Source organism: Takifugu rubripes, chromosome 17 (assembly GCF_901000725.2).
Source record: "Takifugu rubripes chromosome 17, fTakRub1.2, whole genome shotgun sequence".
In the NCBI taxonomy this organism is placed as follows: Eukaryota; Metazoa; Chordata; class Actinopteri; order Tetraodontiformes; family Tetraodontidae; genus Takifugu; species Takifugu rubripes.
Genome location: NC_042301.1, coordinates 16,638,593 through 16,658,524, shown reverse-complemented (window position 1 = coordinate 16,658,524; position 19,932 = coordinate 16,638,593). Strand labels below are relative to the sequence as shown.

General features: G+C 46.9%; 1 protein-coding gene and 1 long non-coding RNA gene across 2 annotated transcripts; both read left to right on the top strand.

The window, feature by feature from the left end:
- The first annotated feature begins 6,638 nt into the window (after positions 1–6,638).
- On the top strand, positions 6,639–10,699 carry LOC115253340 (uncharacterized). The gene is made up of 3 exons (XR_003891664.1): positions 6,639–6,781; positions 6,941–7,004; positions 7,102–10,699. It is a non-coding gene; the product is annotated as an uncharacterized lncRNA (long non-coding RNA).
- Positions 10,700–18,060: 7,361 nt separating this feature from the next.
- Positions 18,061–19,920, top strand: fdx2 (ferredoxin 2). The gene is made up of 5 exons (XM_011613091.2): positions 18,061–18,268; positions 18,544–18,595; positions 18,786–18,892; positions 18,974–19,061; positions 19,137–19,920. Exons 1-5 carry the CDS (start codon positions 18,082–18,084, stop codon positions 19,291–19,293), a joined length of 591 nt encoding a protein of 196 aa, XP_011611393.1. The 5' UTR covers positions 18,061–18,081; the 3' UTR covers positions 19,294–19,920.
- Positions 19,921–19,932: the final 12 nt, after the last annotated feature.

Here is a 19,932-nt window from a genome sequence, read left to right as displayed (position 1 = left end):
ACTCTGACGAATCCCTGTTCCAGCTCACCTTTGCAGAGAGTGAAAAGGTTCCCATGGTCTGAAGGCATCTCTTTTCCCAGGGTTTCTTGCTCAGACATCTGCATGCTTGGACATGCTGTGGCCACTCACCTGCCTCCCCTGCAGGCGCAGCAGCAGAAAGACAAAACAAAGAGGAGGGAGGCCAGCGGGAAAATGAGAATAACTTCATTGTTTTGTTTTGTTTTTTTTAAAAAAGGGGAATTTTCAAGTAGGAATGGACGTGGTGCGAGTTCCTGCTTCGCCTCTCTATTCACCCATCCTAAACGTTTGCTGATTGGAGGCACTCGAAGTGCTTCGCCACCATTTTGTGACTATCCTGAAAATCCTGCTCTCTATCCGGCTCCGGCTCAGATACGTTATGCTCCGTTTCACACAGAGGTTGCTTCCAACTAAACCTGTTTGTTGTAGGATTACTCCTTCAAGTGGCCCCTGGCTCCTTTTTGTAAACCTGTGTCTTACTGTGGTCGCTAACAAAGACGTTTATTGACACAAGTTAGGGAATCAGAAGGTCAGACTGAAGCCAACCTATTGTTCGGCTTTCTTGGAAAAACCAGCCTAATCCTCCATGAACTCACAAGGGAAAAGGAGAAGGTTGCTACGGTTTTACTCATGGATGGTATTGTGCTGTACCAGCATGCAAAGAATTAGCCTGGCTAACATGATCCCGATCACAAAGGAGATTCCAGGGACTTAAATGAAATCCTCGGGTTAATAAGCCGTGATATTTAGAACCAGAAAGTCAGGCACTGCTCCTCGGAATACGTGGTAAAACACAGGCTGTCGCTTGTATATCAGGAGAGTTCTGCTAACACCGACCTGGACGGAATTTCAACGCAGACAAAAGTCCAATTTATTATTTCTTGTGTTGCGAGAACTGGCAAAACTTGATTTTCTGTATGTTAGCTGTTTTTTTATTCCTGTTATTCGGCTGACATTAACTACAGAACCAGAGCCAGACAGACACGGAAATGCTGAGTGTCGTTTCACTGTCATTATACCCACATAATTACTGGCTGAACCGTGCGTGTGAATAACCTACTGACGGCACCAGAATTTAATGATATTAATTGCATCAGGTTTGTGGGAAGTTTGTGTGTGAGTGACTGGGACGTGATTCACCTGTGTGCAGGATGGGAGCCCTATTGGGACATTATTAAGGGGAGGAGAATCCATCCGCCTTCTTCAACTCTTCTTGATCATCCTAGAGTATCTTTCCATCCGCCTGTGTTCCATCGCATCTGTCCTGATGTTTGATGACGATACAAGCGAAGCGAAGGTGCACTGACGTGAGCCTCAGCAGGTTAAAGCGCCCCAGCCTGTAGGGGGCGTGGCTGCCAGGACCACCTACACACTTATTCTCATTTGTGACGGTGAGTTTTGGCCCCACTTGATCAGCAGATCTCTAGAATCAAATGGAAAATGACTCCAGACTTTATTGCCCGGCTTCAAATCCTGCCAGATACTCTAACAGCTGGATGCTTTGATGTTTCAGGAAGCGCAGATGACTTTGATGCGTTGGGCTTGAACATCCACAGGCCTCGATGGCCTTTGTCTGCCAAGGTCCCCGCTCCCCTATTCATCTGGACTTGAATGGTTCAGACTGAGGTCTTTCTCAGGCTATCTCTGCTGCCCCTCCTGCAAACGATCACCACTCAGTCCTCGGGACTAATCCACTGATAAGTCCCCAGAATCAGAGCAGGCAGACCAGCTGTCTAATGATAAGAAAACATTCCTGGGTGTTTGCAGTTGATCTCTTTGTTGCTTCTCTCCATCACTCAGCAGAGACTCAGCGTCTCGGTCCCTCTCTCTGTTTCCCTCCACTCTCACCCAAGCGTGATATTTACCTTCTTGCATCCAACTGCTTGATTGGCTCACGAGATCCTACTTAGTGACCCAATATGGCTCAAGCCACTCGCCCAGCTATTGTTTGTTTAACTCTTCCGTCTGACTTTCCGCAGCTCCGGGGCCACGGCGGGGCGATTTATGGGCCTCGCTGGTCTTTTGAAGTGACTGTGGGCTCTAATGTGCTCAGATGGAGGGATAAGCTGAAGGAGTTCAGAGAAACAGTCGAGGGGAAAAGAAAGGGGAAAAGACGGCCTTCCTCTGACAACAGATAATGTTGTGGGTGGGGGCTGCAGCAACCACCAGTGACTCATCACAATTAAGCTCCTCTCTCACAGGAAATGACCTTCTATTGCTGTAATTACAGTGATAACAGCCGATAGCACCTCGGACAAAGAAGTGATAATCGTGGATGTGTGCGATTCATTGTGTGCCACTTCTTTTTTCCTGTGTGTGTGTGTGTGTTGCCCTACGAGCAGCAGCCTGAACCCATCTGCAGTTTTCATCCAGAGGTTTCCAACCTCTGCTGCGGGAGTTTCAGGTCAGCGGGGGCTCTGTGAGGGATCTATTTCTCTTGGCTTGGCTGCGTCTCCGTGCTGAAGCTGTTCTGTTCGACTGTGGTCACAGGCTGGATGTGTTCACTACAGCACTGGCAAGCTAATGCAGGCCAGATCGGTGCGCTTCCTCTGAGGTACCGACACTTTTCTGGGCTCCACAGGGGTCCGACCGTCTGGTCCAGCCTTCAGGATATCACGTCTACAGCTGTGACGCCTAAATTAACATACAATGGCACCGGCGTTACCTAAAGAAAGAAAGAAAGTAAGAGAGTAAGAGAGTAAGAGAGTAAGAGAGTAAGTGATTAAGTGAGTAAGTAAGTAAGTAAGTAAGTAAGAAAGGAAGAATGAAGGTCAATCTTGGGACGACATCCTCGTCACCATTCACGTTTGCAGATATTATCACAAACATAATTGGATCCCTTGTTGGATCCCTCCAGATCCTTGATGGTGATCACAGGAGATGGGTGGATGAAGACAGATCACAGCAGATCCCAATAGAGACGACCGATCCCTGCTCTGTTTCTCTTTGGCTCAGTGAAATTCTATCTTGCTGGTGTTTTTAAGGGGGGTAAGAATGTAAATCATTGCCAGATCTGCACATTTGGTTGCTTTTTTACATTTTTAGAATTTTTTCTACAAGCAAGTTTAAGTGTGAAATGTTTGTTCCTCCATCTCTGAATTCTTTTAAATCTTCCGTGTTAGAATTTCTATTATCGTCGCCTGTTCCGCTCCAAGATTTTACCCGCAGAAAAACCCTTGAACGATTGCCCCCCCCCCCCCCCCCCTCTTTGAAAGCAAAGCAAACATGAACAGATCAGAGAATCGACGCTCTAAAAGCAGGCAGGAATGAGAGGTGGCAACACTGAAACACGTCTGCTACAGCTGAGCTATGCTGTTAGCGCAGCTACAACTTAGCCCGCTACGCATAAACCATTTTGTCTGCGCCCTCCGTCAGAGTGGCGTGTTCAGATTTACAATCCCGACGTTCCATCAGAGCAGCGGCGCAGATTTCAGCTCCGCTCTGAGCTTTTAATTCTGACGGATGACGGCAGATGAAGCAAAACAGTGGTGACAAAGAGCCTCTTGTTATATTGACTATTAGATTATAACAACCCCCCCATCAGCACTCTGATGTCCCTGCAATCAATTACGTGTGACTCTGAGATCCGAAGGCGGGAATTTAATGTCTTCCCTGGATGTGGAGCCTCCATATCTATATGCCATTATAACATCCTCACCATAACCCCCCCCCCCCCCCGCCCAGCACTACCAGTTCCCCTCCTCCAGAAACCACATCTCCAAGCTGCTTATTCCATTGGAAGTCATTAGCTGTCAGGTCACAGACGCCCCAGCAGCTGGGGCCTGTTTTAGTGCGCAGCAGCGCACGTTTAGAGCCCGTGTGACAACTGGGACGTCGTGAGCGTCAGCAGAACGTGCAGGGACACAAACCAGCTGGCCCCCACGGCCAATTTACTCCCCGGCCAAAAGTCAAAGGGAAGCCAGCACATTTTTACTTTTATTTGAAAAGTCTTGCAAATGTGAATTGCAGGTTTCCCCTCGTTGCCTGGAGACGGCAGCAGCGGGATTATCGCATCGACCCGCATACGAACGTGTGCAGACACGTTCATGTACACTCTCTGGGGGGGGGGTAAATTCTTCCACAGCCATATTTGACTCCTCAGTTTTCCTGCAACCCCTTTCTTTGCCCTCACTGTTTAGAGGGTCAAAAATAGATCCAACAGATGGCCGGAGGGGACTGAAACCATCTCCAGAGTCACAAAATTCCCAGTCAGACACTTTTCAGGCAGATTTGTAATAAAAAAAAAAGTCTATTGGCAAATGATGGAATCCCAGAGCCAAAACCCCCCAAAAAGTATCACAGCGAAAGGAAGACTCTCTTTTAACAGGAGAAAACCTTGCTGAGGTCTTGGGTGAGGAGGAGGATAGCAAAGGTGAGATGGAGAGGAACAGATCTACTGTACAGACTGGGAGATGCTGCACCAATGTTTCACAAAAAGCCCCGAACAACATCAACACTTGTTAACGTTTTCTCATCAGCTCAGACCTCTTGACTGGAAATAACGTGGAAGAATCTGTTTTGCTTCCTAGTAGCCACCGTCTGACTGTCTTGAAAGGAAAGTTTTGTATGATTTGAATTCCTCAAACCCATTTTGTGACCACTAGACTTGCGAGGTTTATAGACTAGCCCTTCAAAATAAATGTCCTGCGTTTATTTATTTATATTGTGAGACATTTTACTCCGAACCAAGGACGGAACAATGAAATCTGCCCAGGTTTGGACCTCCCCGGTCGTGTTAACAGCTTTTCCTTCCCACTGTGGACACATTTGACTGCTACAGCAAAAGCAGATCCAAAGGATCCAGTTGCTTTGTTTGAGAGGAATGTCCAGCTACAATCACAGGTGCCAGCTCAGCAGCCGGACGTGAGCACAGACAGCGCTGCCGGGGGATCACGGGATTTCTCCTCAATCCCATCAAACGTCGGACAGACTCGTACCGGTCATGGTGGCCACGGAGTAGCTGTAGTCCAGATCCGCTGGGTCACAGGGGGATGAGCCGTTTGCAACACCTGTGAATATTCCTTTAATATCAGAGGAAGTAGAATAAAACCGTCCGTGTTGTTGTTGCGTCTGCGTAGTTGTGCGTCAGAACCAATCAGCGCCGTGGACCTCAGGGATCAGGGGGTCAGGGGGTCAGGGGGAATTTCGGGCCCATGCCTTATTTTGGTGTTTTGTTTGGGCACTTTTCAAGAGGGAGGGTATTTTGGTTTTCTCACTGACTGATGGGCCTCTCTGTTTACGGAAACAGAATTCAATGAGCGACTGGGCACCGTGCTGTTCCCAAACGAGTCCCAGTGGGCCTCCTAATGGCACCGTGTAGCTGCTGAGGCTGGCTGAAAAGCAACCAGTGTCTTTGCTAGCAGCTATACGACCCATTTCCCTGTTAACTAGCGCCACAGTCTCCGTTTTTAACGTCTTCCTTGACAGGATCAGGCCAAGCAGATGTGGTGGCCCAGCAAGAGGAGGCGCTGGAAACGCTTCCAGAGGTGTCTCTGACATTCCCACTGGGATTTGCCAGTTAAGGCCTTTCTCCTTCTATAGAAGGGAGGACATTGAGGGCAATCCGAAGGAAGGGAAGACAAGGGAGTACAGGGATACTGAGCAGAGGAAAACCACAACCTCATTCCAGTTTATCAGGAAATGGCCATCCCTCCACTTTCTGCTGTCTGGCACATTAAAGAGCTTTAAGGAAAACATATAAAGTGCCTTTCTTGGTGGAGGGCCAGAAATATGCCGTGTCAGAAGAGAAATGGCACCATTCTTTTCAAGTTTGTTTAGGCTAGTGAACAAAAGCTTCTGCTGTCATCCAATGTCTTTTCCTCCTTCCTCCATCAGCCTCTCATCTGGCTTTTACATTCGAGAACTCGCTTTCCTTTAACAGCAACATAAAAAAAAACCCCATGAGTCCAAAAATCTACAAGTCAATAAAGCAAAGGGCTGAATCAGATGAGACAGATCAGAAACAAAATCCCTGAAGAATATGTAAATGGTCTCAGGGTGTCAGTTTGGCTCTGATTCACTCCTTCTATTCATTCCATTACTATGATCGAACCTGCTTTTCGCTTCATTCTGCAACGGCTGCAGACACCAGCTCGTGCGGTGGATCCGGGGGGCCCTGACCTCAGAGGCTGAGTGACATTTGAGTTGCCTCAACAACGACAACGGCGGCGGCGAAGCGCTAAAAACCCCACAGCTGCCTGATTGGGCAGAGAGACCCAGAAGAGGGGGATGGAAGGAGGAAGTGGGCTGTTGTTCATCACGCTGAAGGAATACAGCGTTATGGCAATGCTGAGTATGTGCACGGCCAGCTGGACGTGCTGGGGGGGTGTTTTCCCACCACAGTGGAGCGGGGGCTGTTTGTTTGCTGTGCAGTTTGCACTTCTGTTCTCACCCTCTCCGGTTCTTTCATTCCCTCTCATTTTTTTTTCCTGGGATTTCCTGGTTCTGGTTCTCAAACGTGAGAACGTTCTGCTTTGTGCTTGCCCACTCCGGCCATTTTTTCTTTGCCACCTAATCTTTTTTTCGTCATCTTTGCCACCAGTAAACCTTTTCTCCTATTTTCCCTTGACCAGTTCTTCTTCAGAGGTCTTTGGATCCTCTGCAGGACATCGACTACAACAGCTGGTCGCCATTTCATGCCGACTTGTGTCGAACAAGGTTTGGAACAGACAACCAAAGAAGTGAGAAAACGCCATGGAAACATCTGGTGGTCAGATAATGTAAAACAAAAAGAGTTAAGGACACCCTCAAACCTCCATACCTGGTAGGTTCTTGATCCAGAATGGCCCATTGCCTTCTCTCTCTCTCTCACACAACACAACTGACGCAGGAGGGATTAAGCGAACACTGAAGATTACATCTCGCTGCCGTGTTTGCATATTTTTCTAACTTGGACCCTGTGTTTGTTTTAATTTTCCTCAAGTGCTGGACAGCAGATGTGACTTTTCCGATAGCCCCTAACGGAGCGACATACAGGAAATTGAGAGGTGAAAAGGTTTTCGCTGATACTTTTGGCCGACTTAAGAGCATGTGAATCTGTCTTTAGGTATGTTTTTTCTATGTGTGTGTGTGTGTGTGTGTGAGATGTGGCTCCAGGCCAGAGAGAGCATCATGGTCTCCACCAGAAGACCCCTGGAGCAGCTTTGACCCACAGCTCTTAATGGCTGAGAACTTGTTTTCATTCTTTACATTTATCGCATTCTTATCCATCATCCGTCCGTCCTTCAAACATCTGTTTCTTTTCCCAGCACATCCATCCATCCATTCATTCGTTTTCACTCAGCTTCGGCTCCTAATGGTGTCATTGCCGTCCGTTTACGGGACTAAAGCAGAATGCGTGTAGAATCAAAGGCCTAATTGGGTCCATAGCAGCTGTTCGAGCTGGATCTCGCAACACGCTGACACGTTGGAGCCGCCCACCAGAGTGAATAACACCAAATGTTCTTGGTGGGATGGAAACCAAGCATATGAAGAGGTGGTTCAGCATCACCAGAGATGGATGATAAGGTCCCTTGTGGGTTCTGACACTTGTAGCGCGGCTTGTTTACCAGCAAGCCTCTCTGCATCACGACTCGGTAAATGGTAACACTTATGAAGCTGCGATTCTCACTGTTCCAGGAAACTACACGGGCTGTGGCTCCAAGTGGCAACTCAACAGCGTTTGGTGGTAAAAATTGGCGTGGTCATGAGGTTTCTCGCAGGATATCGAAACGAGAAACGAGCTAACAATATTTACATGCAGTGCAGCACGGTGGTGCAGAGGCAGGAGCAGCACAGCCGCCTCGCAGAGACGAGGGTTTGAGTCCCATCTTGTGTGGAGTTCGCATGTTCTCCAGGGGCGCTTCAGCCCCCCCCAATGTCCCAACAAACTTCAATATTAGGTTGACTAGGAATAGCCTGTGGCGACCCCTCGCAGCAGAAGGTTTGATCAGTGTCTGGACAGTTGAACTTATTTTCCTAAGCAAGTGTAACGTTTTTAACTGTTCCCCTGGATAAGAGACATTTAAGCAAATCCCTCCCTCCCTCCCTCCCTCCTTCCCTCACATCAGGTTTCTATGGGCTGCCGCTCACCCATGTGGTCTAATCAACTTGTTTGGGTTTTACTGGCCTCGGGCCTAAAAAGAAACAATGATTTGAGGCCAAGGTTGCCAACAGATTCGCACTAAAGCCATCAAGTAATTCCTGATTGTGATGCCAAAAAATGGGATGGTCGACATCATAAACGTAACCTAACATTTAAATAAGGAGCACATACTGTATGTGATTAAAATAACATATTTATTGTACATTATGGTCTAGTAAACACTGTAAAACTTGTTGTCTGAGCTTTGTTCTCCAACTAAACAAATGTCCTGACAGTATCTAAAGGATGCAGCACGGAGATGTGAGCTCCTTGTTAAACACCAGAAGAGAAGCCAACAGCGCAGGATTTGCATTTATATCTGTGCTGTTTAATTCATTCATAAGATAATAAGTCCATAAATAAAAAAACGGTATCAGCTTTTTCAAAATCCAGCTATTTTTGATTCATTCATGGCTGTCGAGTCAAGATTTTCCTTTAGTGATTTACAAAAACCAAAGTTTGACCTTCGAGCGAACAAGGGTGGCAGGAAAAGCTCAGTTATAACAGGAAGCCGTGAGCACCGATAGGAGCCATTGGGGGGCCTCCTGCTGGCCCGCTGGGTAGAGGAGGATGGGGGGGGGGATGGGACCGGAAAAGAAAAGCAACATACATCATACATGAAATTACAGGCTATGAGAAGCATAATTAGCTGTTGCATTGTGTGTGTGAGACCGCTTTTTGTTTTTTTCTGAAGATGTAAATCTAAAGCTAAGGGGGAGTCCCAGCATTTATCATGTATATCTCGTATAGAAGTTAGAAGAAACCATTTTTGGTGAAATTGTTGTGGCTGGATAAATACAGTATGGGCCTATACAATAAATGTGTGTGTGTGTGTGGACTGGAACATATATTTTTCACCATCTGACAGTCTGCCCAGATACTACAATGGTCTGGAGTGAACCAATGTGGAGGGTTCCCCGGTTCCAGGCCATGCGGTATTTTCCGAGCTGGTCTCCAGTTCTGGTCTTTCTTCACACCGGTCGTCTTCTCTTGTGGTGTTGGTTCATGTGGCTCCGGGCTCTGCAGCTAACTACAGCTGCAGCCAACGCAACTGTAAATCTAAAAATTTCTAGCAGATCTTCAGCCCCAACATGAGTCGTGCCACATCACAGCGTAAGGAGAAGATAATTGGGAGAACTGGCATCTGGTTGTCTTTAAACGATGCCGTCCGGGTGTGGTTTATGTACTTAACAGTGCTAATGTGGCACACATCTGTTTGCTCACAGGAAAACGTGCAGTTTGATGACAGATTGCAATTGGGGTCCAATCAGAAGTGGAACAAAGGAAGAGCTGTGCTTTCTTAGCATTTTAGTTATCCCTTAATTTCTCAATGAGACAAAAAATCCTCTATTTGTGGATAAAAAAAACCTTCGGCTTTGTTTTCTTACTGTAAACAAATGGGATAAAAAGAAGCTAACATCGAGTGACTGATTAGCAAAGCTGCGAGACACAGGACTGGCCCCTCGTTTCAAGACCGAGGGTTCTAGTCACCGTTGACAACCGTTGTACTAATGGTCCTCCATCAGGTCCATCCCAACGGTACCATCCTCAGATGCTGGTCTTCCCTGGAGCGAGTGTGTCTGCGTGACCCCACTCAGCCTGATGCTGAACTAATGAGATGCTGGTTTCTGGGCTTGAGTCTGAACCGAGTTCTGAACACGGTCCTGGAATTTGAACGAGCTGTTGATTTATAGCTGAGGTCTGTCACCACCAGTGTCTGATGGACCCTATCGTAATAAACGAAGAACACGAGAGGTTCTTTCAATGTTCTCAGACCCAAAACTGAATGAACCCCCTGGATCACTGCTTACAGTACATCATAAGCTGCCCTATCGTGCTGTGATGACCTCAGCGATGGAACAACAGGTCTAACTGGCCCGAATAAACAAGCCGTGTTGTTCAGTCGTCCTAGACAACTGGAGCCATCACCACTAACCACAAAAACCCAAGGCCCTCGTTTTTTATTAAAGATTGCGTGTATCCATAATCTCCTCCACTCCCACCCTCCTCCGCCCAAACCCGTCCTGGCTTTTTCCCTCCGCTCTCATTCTTCATGGGTTTGGGGGTTGGCAAAGCCTCACAAATATTGAGGCCCACTCTGTCTCTTTCTTCCTCTCGCCATTTTCCCCCCATTCCGTTCTTTCTCTGGCCGGGCCGCTTCGATTTCTTTTTCCCTTTTTTCATTGGCGCTCTTGCCAAAGTATGTCAGACAGAAACAATGAGGGAACGTTATCCTGCACAGGAAGTTCCAATATATAGAATGTGAGTAAAGCGTCTGAAGGGCGAGTGGGTCGGGGGAGGGTGGGCGTGCGGCTGAGCCGGTCCTGCTTTTTGCCTGCGAACGGACTGATTTACCTCACACACACAGAACCCGCTGAACTGAACACATTCCAAAACATTCACACTTGCCAGGACATTAGGGCTGATAGCCCAGCTCTTGCTCATTTACCGTTTCCTTTTATAGGAAATTTTAAATAAACTTTATATTATTGATCCAGAACGATTTGGAACTTCTTCTTCTTCTGTGTTGTCAAACATAGGTTGTTAGGTTGTTTAAGGGTCGGGACAAAAATAGCAAAAAGAGACCAAAAACTTGAATAATCACTTGAAGTTCCTAGAAAATAACAAGCATCTGATTTTAAATAAAGAGGATTTGTGTCCATTTAAATGCATTTTCCCAGTGGGAATGCAACAAGATTGGGATTTTCCAAATGAAAATAACAGTAGAAGGGCATTAAAAAGGTGGATTCGACAGAATAGAAATACTTACCAGATCCACATAAAACAACCACACTGTTGGGAATATGCGAGTCAGATGCCAAAAGAAGCAAGAAACAGGCAGGAGGAAGCAGTAAAAGCAGACAGGAGCAGACACCATTCTATTCCAGGCTTCTCTTATGAACATCTGGATGCAAACAAACACTAACGCAGAGAGATTTATATGTTGGGGGAACCCTGTCGGGCTAGACACGGAGGAAGCCTTACTTTGAGGGTGACGAGGACGCACACGGGCAGGATTTTATGAGCCGTCTGTGTGTGTGGGAGGGAAGACGGAGCCCAGTGGATGTCACTGAGGAAGGCCTGAACAAGCTCTGGGTGATAAGAGTGATGAACAGCGCTGTCATGTAGTCAGCGTCCCTGGTTTACACGCTTCTAAATATGGGTCTGGGGGAGGTGGGCAAGACCACCGCGCTCCATTCATCTACGTGGGACGAGACGAAAAGAAGATGGAGACGCTGCAGCTCGTTCCCGTCAGGTCACACCGCAGCGGCGGCCGCCCTCCGCTAATGAAACGCAGGGCGAGAGGGAGCCGAGAGGAGCCCGAGAGTCATTTTTTGGCACGGTGGAAGTGATCGAGTCATGTGGGAGTGGATTCCGTGGAAATGGCACATCCTCCCAATCTGCGGTTTCTGAATCATTTGGAATTCCGAAGAGATTCAGCGCCAGATCCCAGTTGGGAGCGTTTCTCGTCGCAGCCACGCGAGCTCACAGGATCCCTTAAACAGGATCCTGCGATCCCGCTGCCTGTCTGCTTCTGTGTTCATGCCTCTTATTACCACTCCTCATCAAGCTTGTTTACATGTTGTACACAGATGGCAACGCCGGTCTCTGGGGTGGAGGCCGCCCAAACCAGAACTATTTATTTTCTGTGAGGGAGGGAAAAAAAATTCTGACATCAGCCAAAAAAGCTTCAGGAAAATTGGAGCTTTGAGAAAACATCTGCCTGCATCTCTTCAAAGTGCAGCTGAGCCTGAGTGACGGGCCCCATCTGACATGTGACAACATGGCATCCACAGCACAGCACAGGTCAGGAGGGGGGGGGGGTCCGGAGTGGCCCTCTTCCAAAAAAAGATCCAGAACAGTGGGCCAAATACCTCCGCTGCCTACACGTGAATCCTCCCTCATTCATCGGGGACGGTGAATCTGGGTGATGTGCTGCAGAATATTAGCTTAAACTATAACGCGGTGTGTTCATGTGCACGGGAATTCAGGCTTTCCTAATATAACCTGCTGTTATAGCAATAGACACAGAAGACACATCTATAAAGGAGCGAGAAATCAGTCATTTACAGAAACAATAATAAATGATGTGTTCTTTTTTCAGTTTCCTCTAATAAAAACCCATTTTCCTCATCCGAGCATCATTTTTATTGCTCAAGACGTCACTTTTATTTCATTGATTTCGGTACATTTATTTGGTTCACACTGATAATATTCAGTGCTGCAACACTGGAAAAGTGGGGAGGAAAAAGGAAAGTGTTATGTGGGGAAGCTGGAAATGGAAGCGTCCAGAAAACAAGGGCACGGTGTTAAAATGAGGAGACGAGAAGTGTCAGATCTGTAGACTCGGCCTGGCTGGAGTCGCTCTACGCTAATGAGGTAAAGGTTTAGGGAAAAATCACTCTGTAATTTCTTCCTGCTCTGGGAATTTTCACGGAACTACGAAGCCCAAATTGTTCATCTTTCATGTCGTCTGATTTATTTTGGTCTAACTGCAGCCAGCTGTTGCCATCAGCTCCAGAGGAAAAGATGACGCAAGTGTCGACTAAAGGTTGTGTTTTATGGGCTGCGGGAGGTTCGGGGGCTCCTCCCCCACCTTTTCTGCGCGGGCGTGCTCACGTCTTGGAATGCAAACGACTGATCTTGGCTGATGAGCGCAGCCGCGTCTGCAGCGACACGTCACATGACCTCAGGCGGTGTCTGGCTTTAGCCCGACGCAGCGTGTTCCACCTCCACGGGCACCAGAAGGGGCTGAAGAGCAAGGTGGAGGTGACTCAACGAACACTTGCTGGGTCTGACAGCAGCTGTGGTTGGTGTGTGTGTGTGTGTGTGTGTGTGTGTGTGTGTGTGTGTGTGTGTGTGTGTGTGTGTGTGTGTGTGTGTGTGCTCTCTGGCAGGAAACTCCTGACCAATAATTTACAGAACGGTGACAGGAGCCGCTGAGAAGCGCTGATACGCCGTCCTGAGGATAAGGTGGCAACAGCCGCTCCACTAACAACGGCCCCAAATCATTCAGCTGTCGCGTGCAAGTGTGTGTGTGTGTGCGTGCGTGCGTGCGTGCGTGCGGGGGGGGGGGGGGGGGGGGGGGGGGGGTGTGAAAGGGAAAGGATATAACGGTGGAGGAAAAAGAAAAAGAGTCAGTTTAGGCTGTTTCACCATAAGAACTTACTGTGTGTGTGCGTGTGTGTGTGTGTGTGTGTGTGTGTGTATTTTGAGTGTTTCCTTTTCTAGTTGAGATGCTTTCAGCCACATCAAGCTACTAGAGGGGGAGGTAAATAATTCTACATCGTGTCACATGACAAACAACCCTCATGAAGATGTCGGATGTGCTTTTAATTTGATTCTTGAGTCTTCATCCATAACTAATAATTCACCATCTTTTCACCACTTTTCGGGTAATTTTAGCTTTTCGTCCGTCTGAGATTTTGTCCTTTTTGACCCAACCGAAGGAACCTCGCCCGTGTCGGCGTCGGCTAACGTTGAGGTGACAAAGACTGAATTCTGATTGGCTGTCTCTTATCCACGCTTGATAAAAGGCAAAACTCAGACAGGAGAAGAAGACGCCTGTTGTCACATAACAGCGTCCGGTCGGGTGTTTAATCCAGAGCTGTTAGATAAGTGTCGGGCGCCACGATAACGGTGAGCCAGGTGCACGGCCGTCTGCGCCCGCCATGCAAACGCCTGCACCCGACACCCCAGAGCCCACATAAGGATGTGCAGCTACGCTTTGGTAATTATATCCACCTCTGACAGTTGCTCATGATTTAGTCATGCTTCTGCACAACCACAGAAAACTTTGACTTTAGTGTTGCATCTTCAAGCCTGAAGATGCACATTAATGCACGTAACGCGTCAAAGAAAACACACAGTATATTATATATCACAGGAGGCTATAGATGAGTTAGCTGATGTCTAATAAATATATCTTAAATGTCTCTTCCTGTACAAATATGAGCTTAAAAGCATTTTGATGGGAATAAATAAAAATAATATACAGACAAGGAATATGAAACCATTCCAGTCAAGCAGTAAACAGCACGTAGACTAAATGGAAAAGGCATTTGGAGACACAAAATAAGCATTGTGTTGGCTCTCAGCCGTCTCAGCCTGCAAAAAGCACTGATAAGGCTGTTTAGACTGGCTGCTCCATATCGGTCCATTTCATTAAGATAGCGGCTCTGCTTGTTTTGTTTTTGTCCTGCAGAGGGATGGAGGTTCGCTGGGAGGAACCTCTCAAATCCTCCGCCACCATGTCAGATGCAGGCAGGACTGCACGTGTGGCTGTCATCAAAGAATTCCAGATCAAAGATGATCTCAGACCAAATGGCACACATTTGTTTGGCTGTTCTCATGCGTGGACATAATTGTGTTCATGACAAAGCATTTGGGCACTAATGGATACAACGTAATTAAGAGTAGGCAGCTCTTCCACTCACTTAGTGGGATTTAACTGGATTATCTTTGAATTGATGTTGGCCTTTGACCCCAAAGAGAGAAAGAAGCCACCACCAGTGGCACTGACACTTGGATCACTTAGACTGATATACGGTGTTGAAATAACATCAGTTTATAGGTGTAGCCAAGCTACAGTCCATCATGTGGAGCCAAACAGGGCCTTGTTTGTGTTGGAGTTAACACCTCGGCGTCCCTGGGGGGTCGTAACGGGGGCCAGGTCTGGTTAATTACAGTTGTGGGCGAATAATTAATTGAGAGCACACAGGAGTCAGTGAGCAGGCAGCAGGAGAGAAGATCTGGGGCATGTTTTTACGTCAGACTCAGCCCGTCTCCTGCAGCCGGTGTTTGGTACCAGTGCAGAGACGCATGCACACGTGCACGCATGCACGCCCGCATGCACACAGATGGAATCAAAGCTTTGTCTCACTCTACGTTCGATTTGCTGAGGCAGCCGCTGAGGTGGTTCCGCTCACCGGCGGTTTGGCCTGCCCCAGAATGTTTCCATGAGGACAAAGATGGCGGTTTTAAGAGGAAATGACAGAGCTGTTGTTAAAAAGGAAGCAGTAAAAAGAGCTGAACCTTTAATGTAAGAAAGGGCTCGAGTTCATTCAGGGAAGGCACTGTACTGATCCACTGGTGGAGCGTCGCTTTCCATCATCTCATCATCTGTGTATCCGGCTGCTGGTGAACTTTTGTATGTACAGCTACTCTGAGTCTGTTGTTATTCTTCATATTAGATAAATAACCAAACCAACCATACGTCACCATTTTAGGTGCATCTCGGTTTGGATCTTAACCAGATGGCAAAAGCCTTTAACTAAATTTGGGCACAAAAAAAGCTCCAAAAATAGAAGCAGACCTCTGATTTCCTCAGTGTGTCTGGGTTTGTTGACATGATTGGCTGCCCCACAGTGACCTCTCGAGTCTTTGACCTCTGTCTTCTGCTCGTAGCAAAGGTCAACAGTCACAGACGGTCTATCACAGCCGGGAGTCACTCAGAAAGCAGACTAACCAAATCCAGATCTTCAGCTACAACAAACACCATCACAGCTGGCCGCTTTACAACTTTTATAGCCCCGTGTGAAAAAGGTCATTAATTTTAAACAACCCGACACGACTTTTAGCCCAAACGAGGCTCCTGAACTGTTCCTGTGACTCAGAAATCTCTCAGAGGCATAAAAATTAAGTTTGAATAAGAAACTGTTTCCATGTGCCGTTTCCCAGGCTGCCAATATGCTCACGCTGATGGTGAGTTTCCCTTTTGTCTGGCTGGCAAACAAGCATTCCCACACACAGGAAGCACGAAAGGGCGTAGGGTCGCTTTTTGAAAAACCTGTTTCTAATTTGTTGGTCTCCGAAGTGTGTGTGTGTGTGTGTGTGCGGGTGTGTGACCAATAGAAGGGAGCACTTCAATATTTGCATAGTGTTCATTTGCATAACTGCAGTTAGTCAGAGACACCAGCCCACGGATGATGGTTTCTAGACAGTAAACATGATTACAGTCGTTCAGACGTATCCTGGTGTCACCACACACTCCTCAGCCTGGTGTAAAGTCTGTACGAGTGTCCCTGGATCCAGATAAAGTTATTATCTCATTAGATTTAGAGTGTAAATATTTGCTGCTCTGTGGCCTTCAAGGTCAGAGTGTTCCCTGATATATTCAAACTCTGCTACTGTCAGGACATCAAACATTTAAGGGGGCTGACGGCCACATAGGGAGACTGGGCCAATTCCCTAAAGTGGATGGATGGAGGATGGAGGGAGGGAGGGAGGGAGGGAGTGATGATGGAGGGAGGGAGGGATGATGGAGGGAGGGAGGGAGGGAGGGAGGGATGATGGAGGGATGGATGGATGATGGATGGATGGATGATGGATGGATGGATGGATGGATGATGGATGGATGGATGGATGATGGATGGATGGATGGATGATGGATGGATGATGGATGGATGGATGGATGGATGATGGATGGATGATGGATGGATGGATGGATGGATGGATGGATGGATGGATGGATGATGGATGATGGATGGATGATGGATGGATGGATGGATGGATGGATGATGGATGGATGGATGATGGATGGATGGATGGATGATGGATGATGGATGGATGGATGGATGGATGGATGATGGATGGATGATGGATGGATGGATGGATGATGGATGGATGATGGATGGATGGATGATGGATGGATGGATGGATGATGGATGGATGGATGGATGATGGATGGATGATGGATGGATGGATGGATGGATGGATGATGGATGGATGGATGATGGATGGATGGATGGATGATGGATGGATGGATGGATGATGGATGATGGATGGATGGATGATGGATGGATGGATGGATGGATGATGGATGGATGATGGATGGATGGATGGATGGATGGATGGATGGATGGATGGATGGATGGATGGATGGATGGATGGATGGATGGATGGATGGATGGATACTACCACTGGGAAAAATGATTGTACTTTCCAAAAATAACTGCTGGGAAATATATGCAGTTTGGTTGTGCTGCACCCTCACCCAAGGGGAATTTCATGTTTGTTTGTGTGTGTGTGTGTGTGTGTGTGTGTGTGTGTGTGTGTGTGTGTGTGTGTGTGTGTGTGCAGTTGAAGTCTGGAATGCAGACTTTGCATTTGACACTTGTAAACTTGGAGGCAGAGAGAGAGAGGGAGAGAGAGAGAGAGAGAGATCAGATAGATAAAAGATAATGTAGAGTTGACTTGCTTTAAAAGAACAAACCAACCCGAGTGAAGCGTTGACATTTCATAACTACAGAAGGAATCTCTTCCTTCTGTCAGATGGTACGTCAGTAGATTTTACACACTTGCTCTTAGGGCTGTTTTCCCACAGGTCTTATCAGTCAATTAAGGAAAGATGAGCGGAAAAAACACACTATTAGAGTGCTTTCTCATTGAATGAGCTCATTACTTATTGTACAGCCAATAATGCCAGTAAATAACATCAGCCAAATGCTCTCCTGTCTTGGGCTTTATTGCCCCATAAAGTGACTATGTTTAATGGCTCATTTATTTAGGATAACATCTGGTGACAGATGTCAAGGACAGGAAAGCATGCAGGGAAAAACAGGATACTTGTGTTCACCTGTCTTTAGTCATAACATCACTTCTTCACACACCACTGCCTTCTGTTTTCTGCTGCCAACTCGCATCAGATTTATCTCTGAGCTTATGTCTCAACAGGAATCATCCCGTTTTTGGAAAAATAGGACAGACAAGATTTAACAAACGGAATTAGAAATTTTGAATGCTTTCGTATTTTGTGTTTCGGTATTTAGATGTTACACTTGAATGCTTTTTAAAGTTGCACTTCTTTTTAAACAAAGCTTTGAGTCGTTAGTGGCGTAATAGCGCCCTCTGCAGGCAATAGTGTGCGTAACAGTCAATACGCGTTTCCTTTATGTTTTTTTCCTATTGGACGGTTTTTGTCATGTGATCAAAACAGGAAGATGGCGGCCTCCGCTGCATTGCGGTGCAGTATGGGGTTGACTTTCAGAGTTTCTCGCCTTATACCGGATTGTACAACGTGTCCGTGGAGGCAATTAAAACACTATGATAGCCCTAGAGCGAGTTTTCCAAAAACTACTCCATTTATGAGCTTCCAGACGACAAACCGTCATATGCAAACGAGTATAGGTGAGCGGCGCTAACCTCTTTAGCATATTTCTGAGACTGACGTTTCTCGTAAATCTGTTTGCAGTACGACGATTTTACTTCCATTCTACTTAAAACTTGTTGATTTCATTAATGGAAGAAAGATTTGATGGGAAAATTATGCAATATTAGAATAGGAAGACTTGCGTAACTTCACCCAATGCCTGATGAAACTTTATGCAACAAGTGAAATACTGGAGAAGATGCTAACGTCGGAGCAGAAATTCATAGTTTTCCTCTGTGTGCTCATGATAAAGGTCTTCATCACGAGGAAGAGGGGAGCTGCCGTCCGGATGAGCAAGAGGACGTGTAAGTTTTAATGCATGAGTAATGTTGAATGTTAAACAGGGGAACTGCGAGTTCCTGCTAGTTCTGATGGGAGGAACTCTGGTTTTTATACTGTATAATGTAACGTAACTTGTTCAACCATTTAAGTTTTTACAGCGTTCTTTCTACAAGATCAACATCCAACCCATGCTTTCATCTGAATGCTGTTTAGGGTGAATGTTGTGTACGTAGATCGGTCTGGCCAGAGGATTCCAGTCAAGGCCAAAGTTGGAGATAATGTCCTTTATCTGGCTCACAAACATGGGATCGAGCTGGAAGGTGACCATTACCTTTCTGAAATAACTCTAAAGGGACTTGAAGACTGTGTTTGAGCTTTAGTTCCGTTCCTGTCTCGTCCAGGAGCCTGCGAGGCCTCGTTGGCCTGCTCAACGTGTCACGTCTACGTGAGTGCTGCTCATTTGGGCAAACTGCCGGAACCCGATGAAAGGTAGCCGAGCCCAGCTTACGTCTCCCTCACCCATTCGACTTTGAGCAAAGTGGACGGATGTGTTTTGTGTTCCAGGGAGGATGACATGCTGGACATGGCGCCCATGCTTCAGGAGAATTCCCGGTTGGGTTGCCAGATCATCCTCACGCGAGAGCTCGAGGGGATTGAGCTCACCCTGCCTAAAGTCACCAGGAACTTCTATGTGGATGGACACGTCCCCAAACCTCACTGAGAAGAGATGGAGGAGGAGTGACTCTCTTGGAACCCACCACTGAAAGAACAAGCCTTTAGATATGGGACGGAGCTAAAGGTGGTGGCAGAAAGCCTTGTTGGACTGGGAGTTACGCAGAGAAAACCCTTGCTAGCTGCTCTTTTCTTAAACAAGCAACACTTTGCATCATTTCACGTTGACTTTTGCCACCACGGGGCACATTTCGACAGGTCAAACATTCCCTGTGACAGCTCACATACGCACAAGTAGCAGAACCGTCTGTGACATCCATCACCGAGTCACACAGACGTTGCATTTCTAGGTGGTGTTACAGATTATAAAGTCCTTAAACATGTATTTTGGTGTAGAACGGGAGGGTGAAGCCATATAATGAACGGGATTTGGGAGCGTGTATTCACCTGAAGCTTTCGGAACCTCCAGACGATCCCTTGAAGCCTCCTGCTCTGCACCCATGGAACAGACTTGAAACCCTGATTAGATGATGTGATTCAGGTGTTCTTTGGTCCAGACTGACCTGCGGAGCAACCACGTTGAGTCTACCTGTACTTACGCACAAATATAAGCAAACTGTATAACACAATGTCCTCGGAGGGACATTTAAGAGTAATAAAGTCAGTTTTAAGCAAATCCGTTTATATT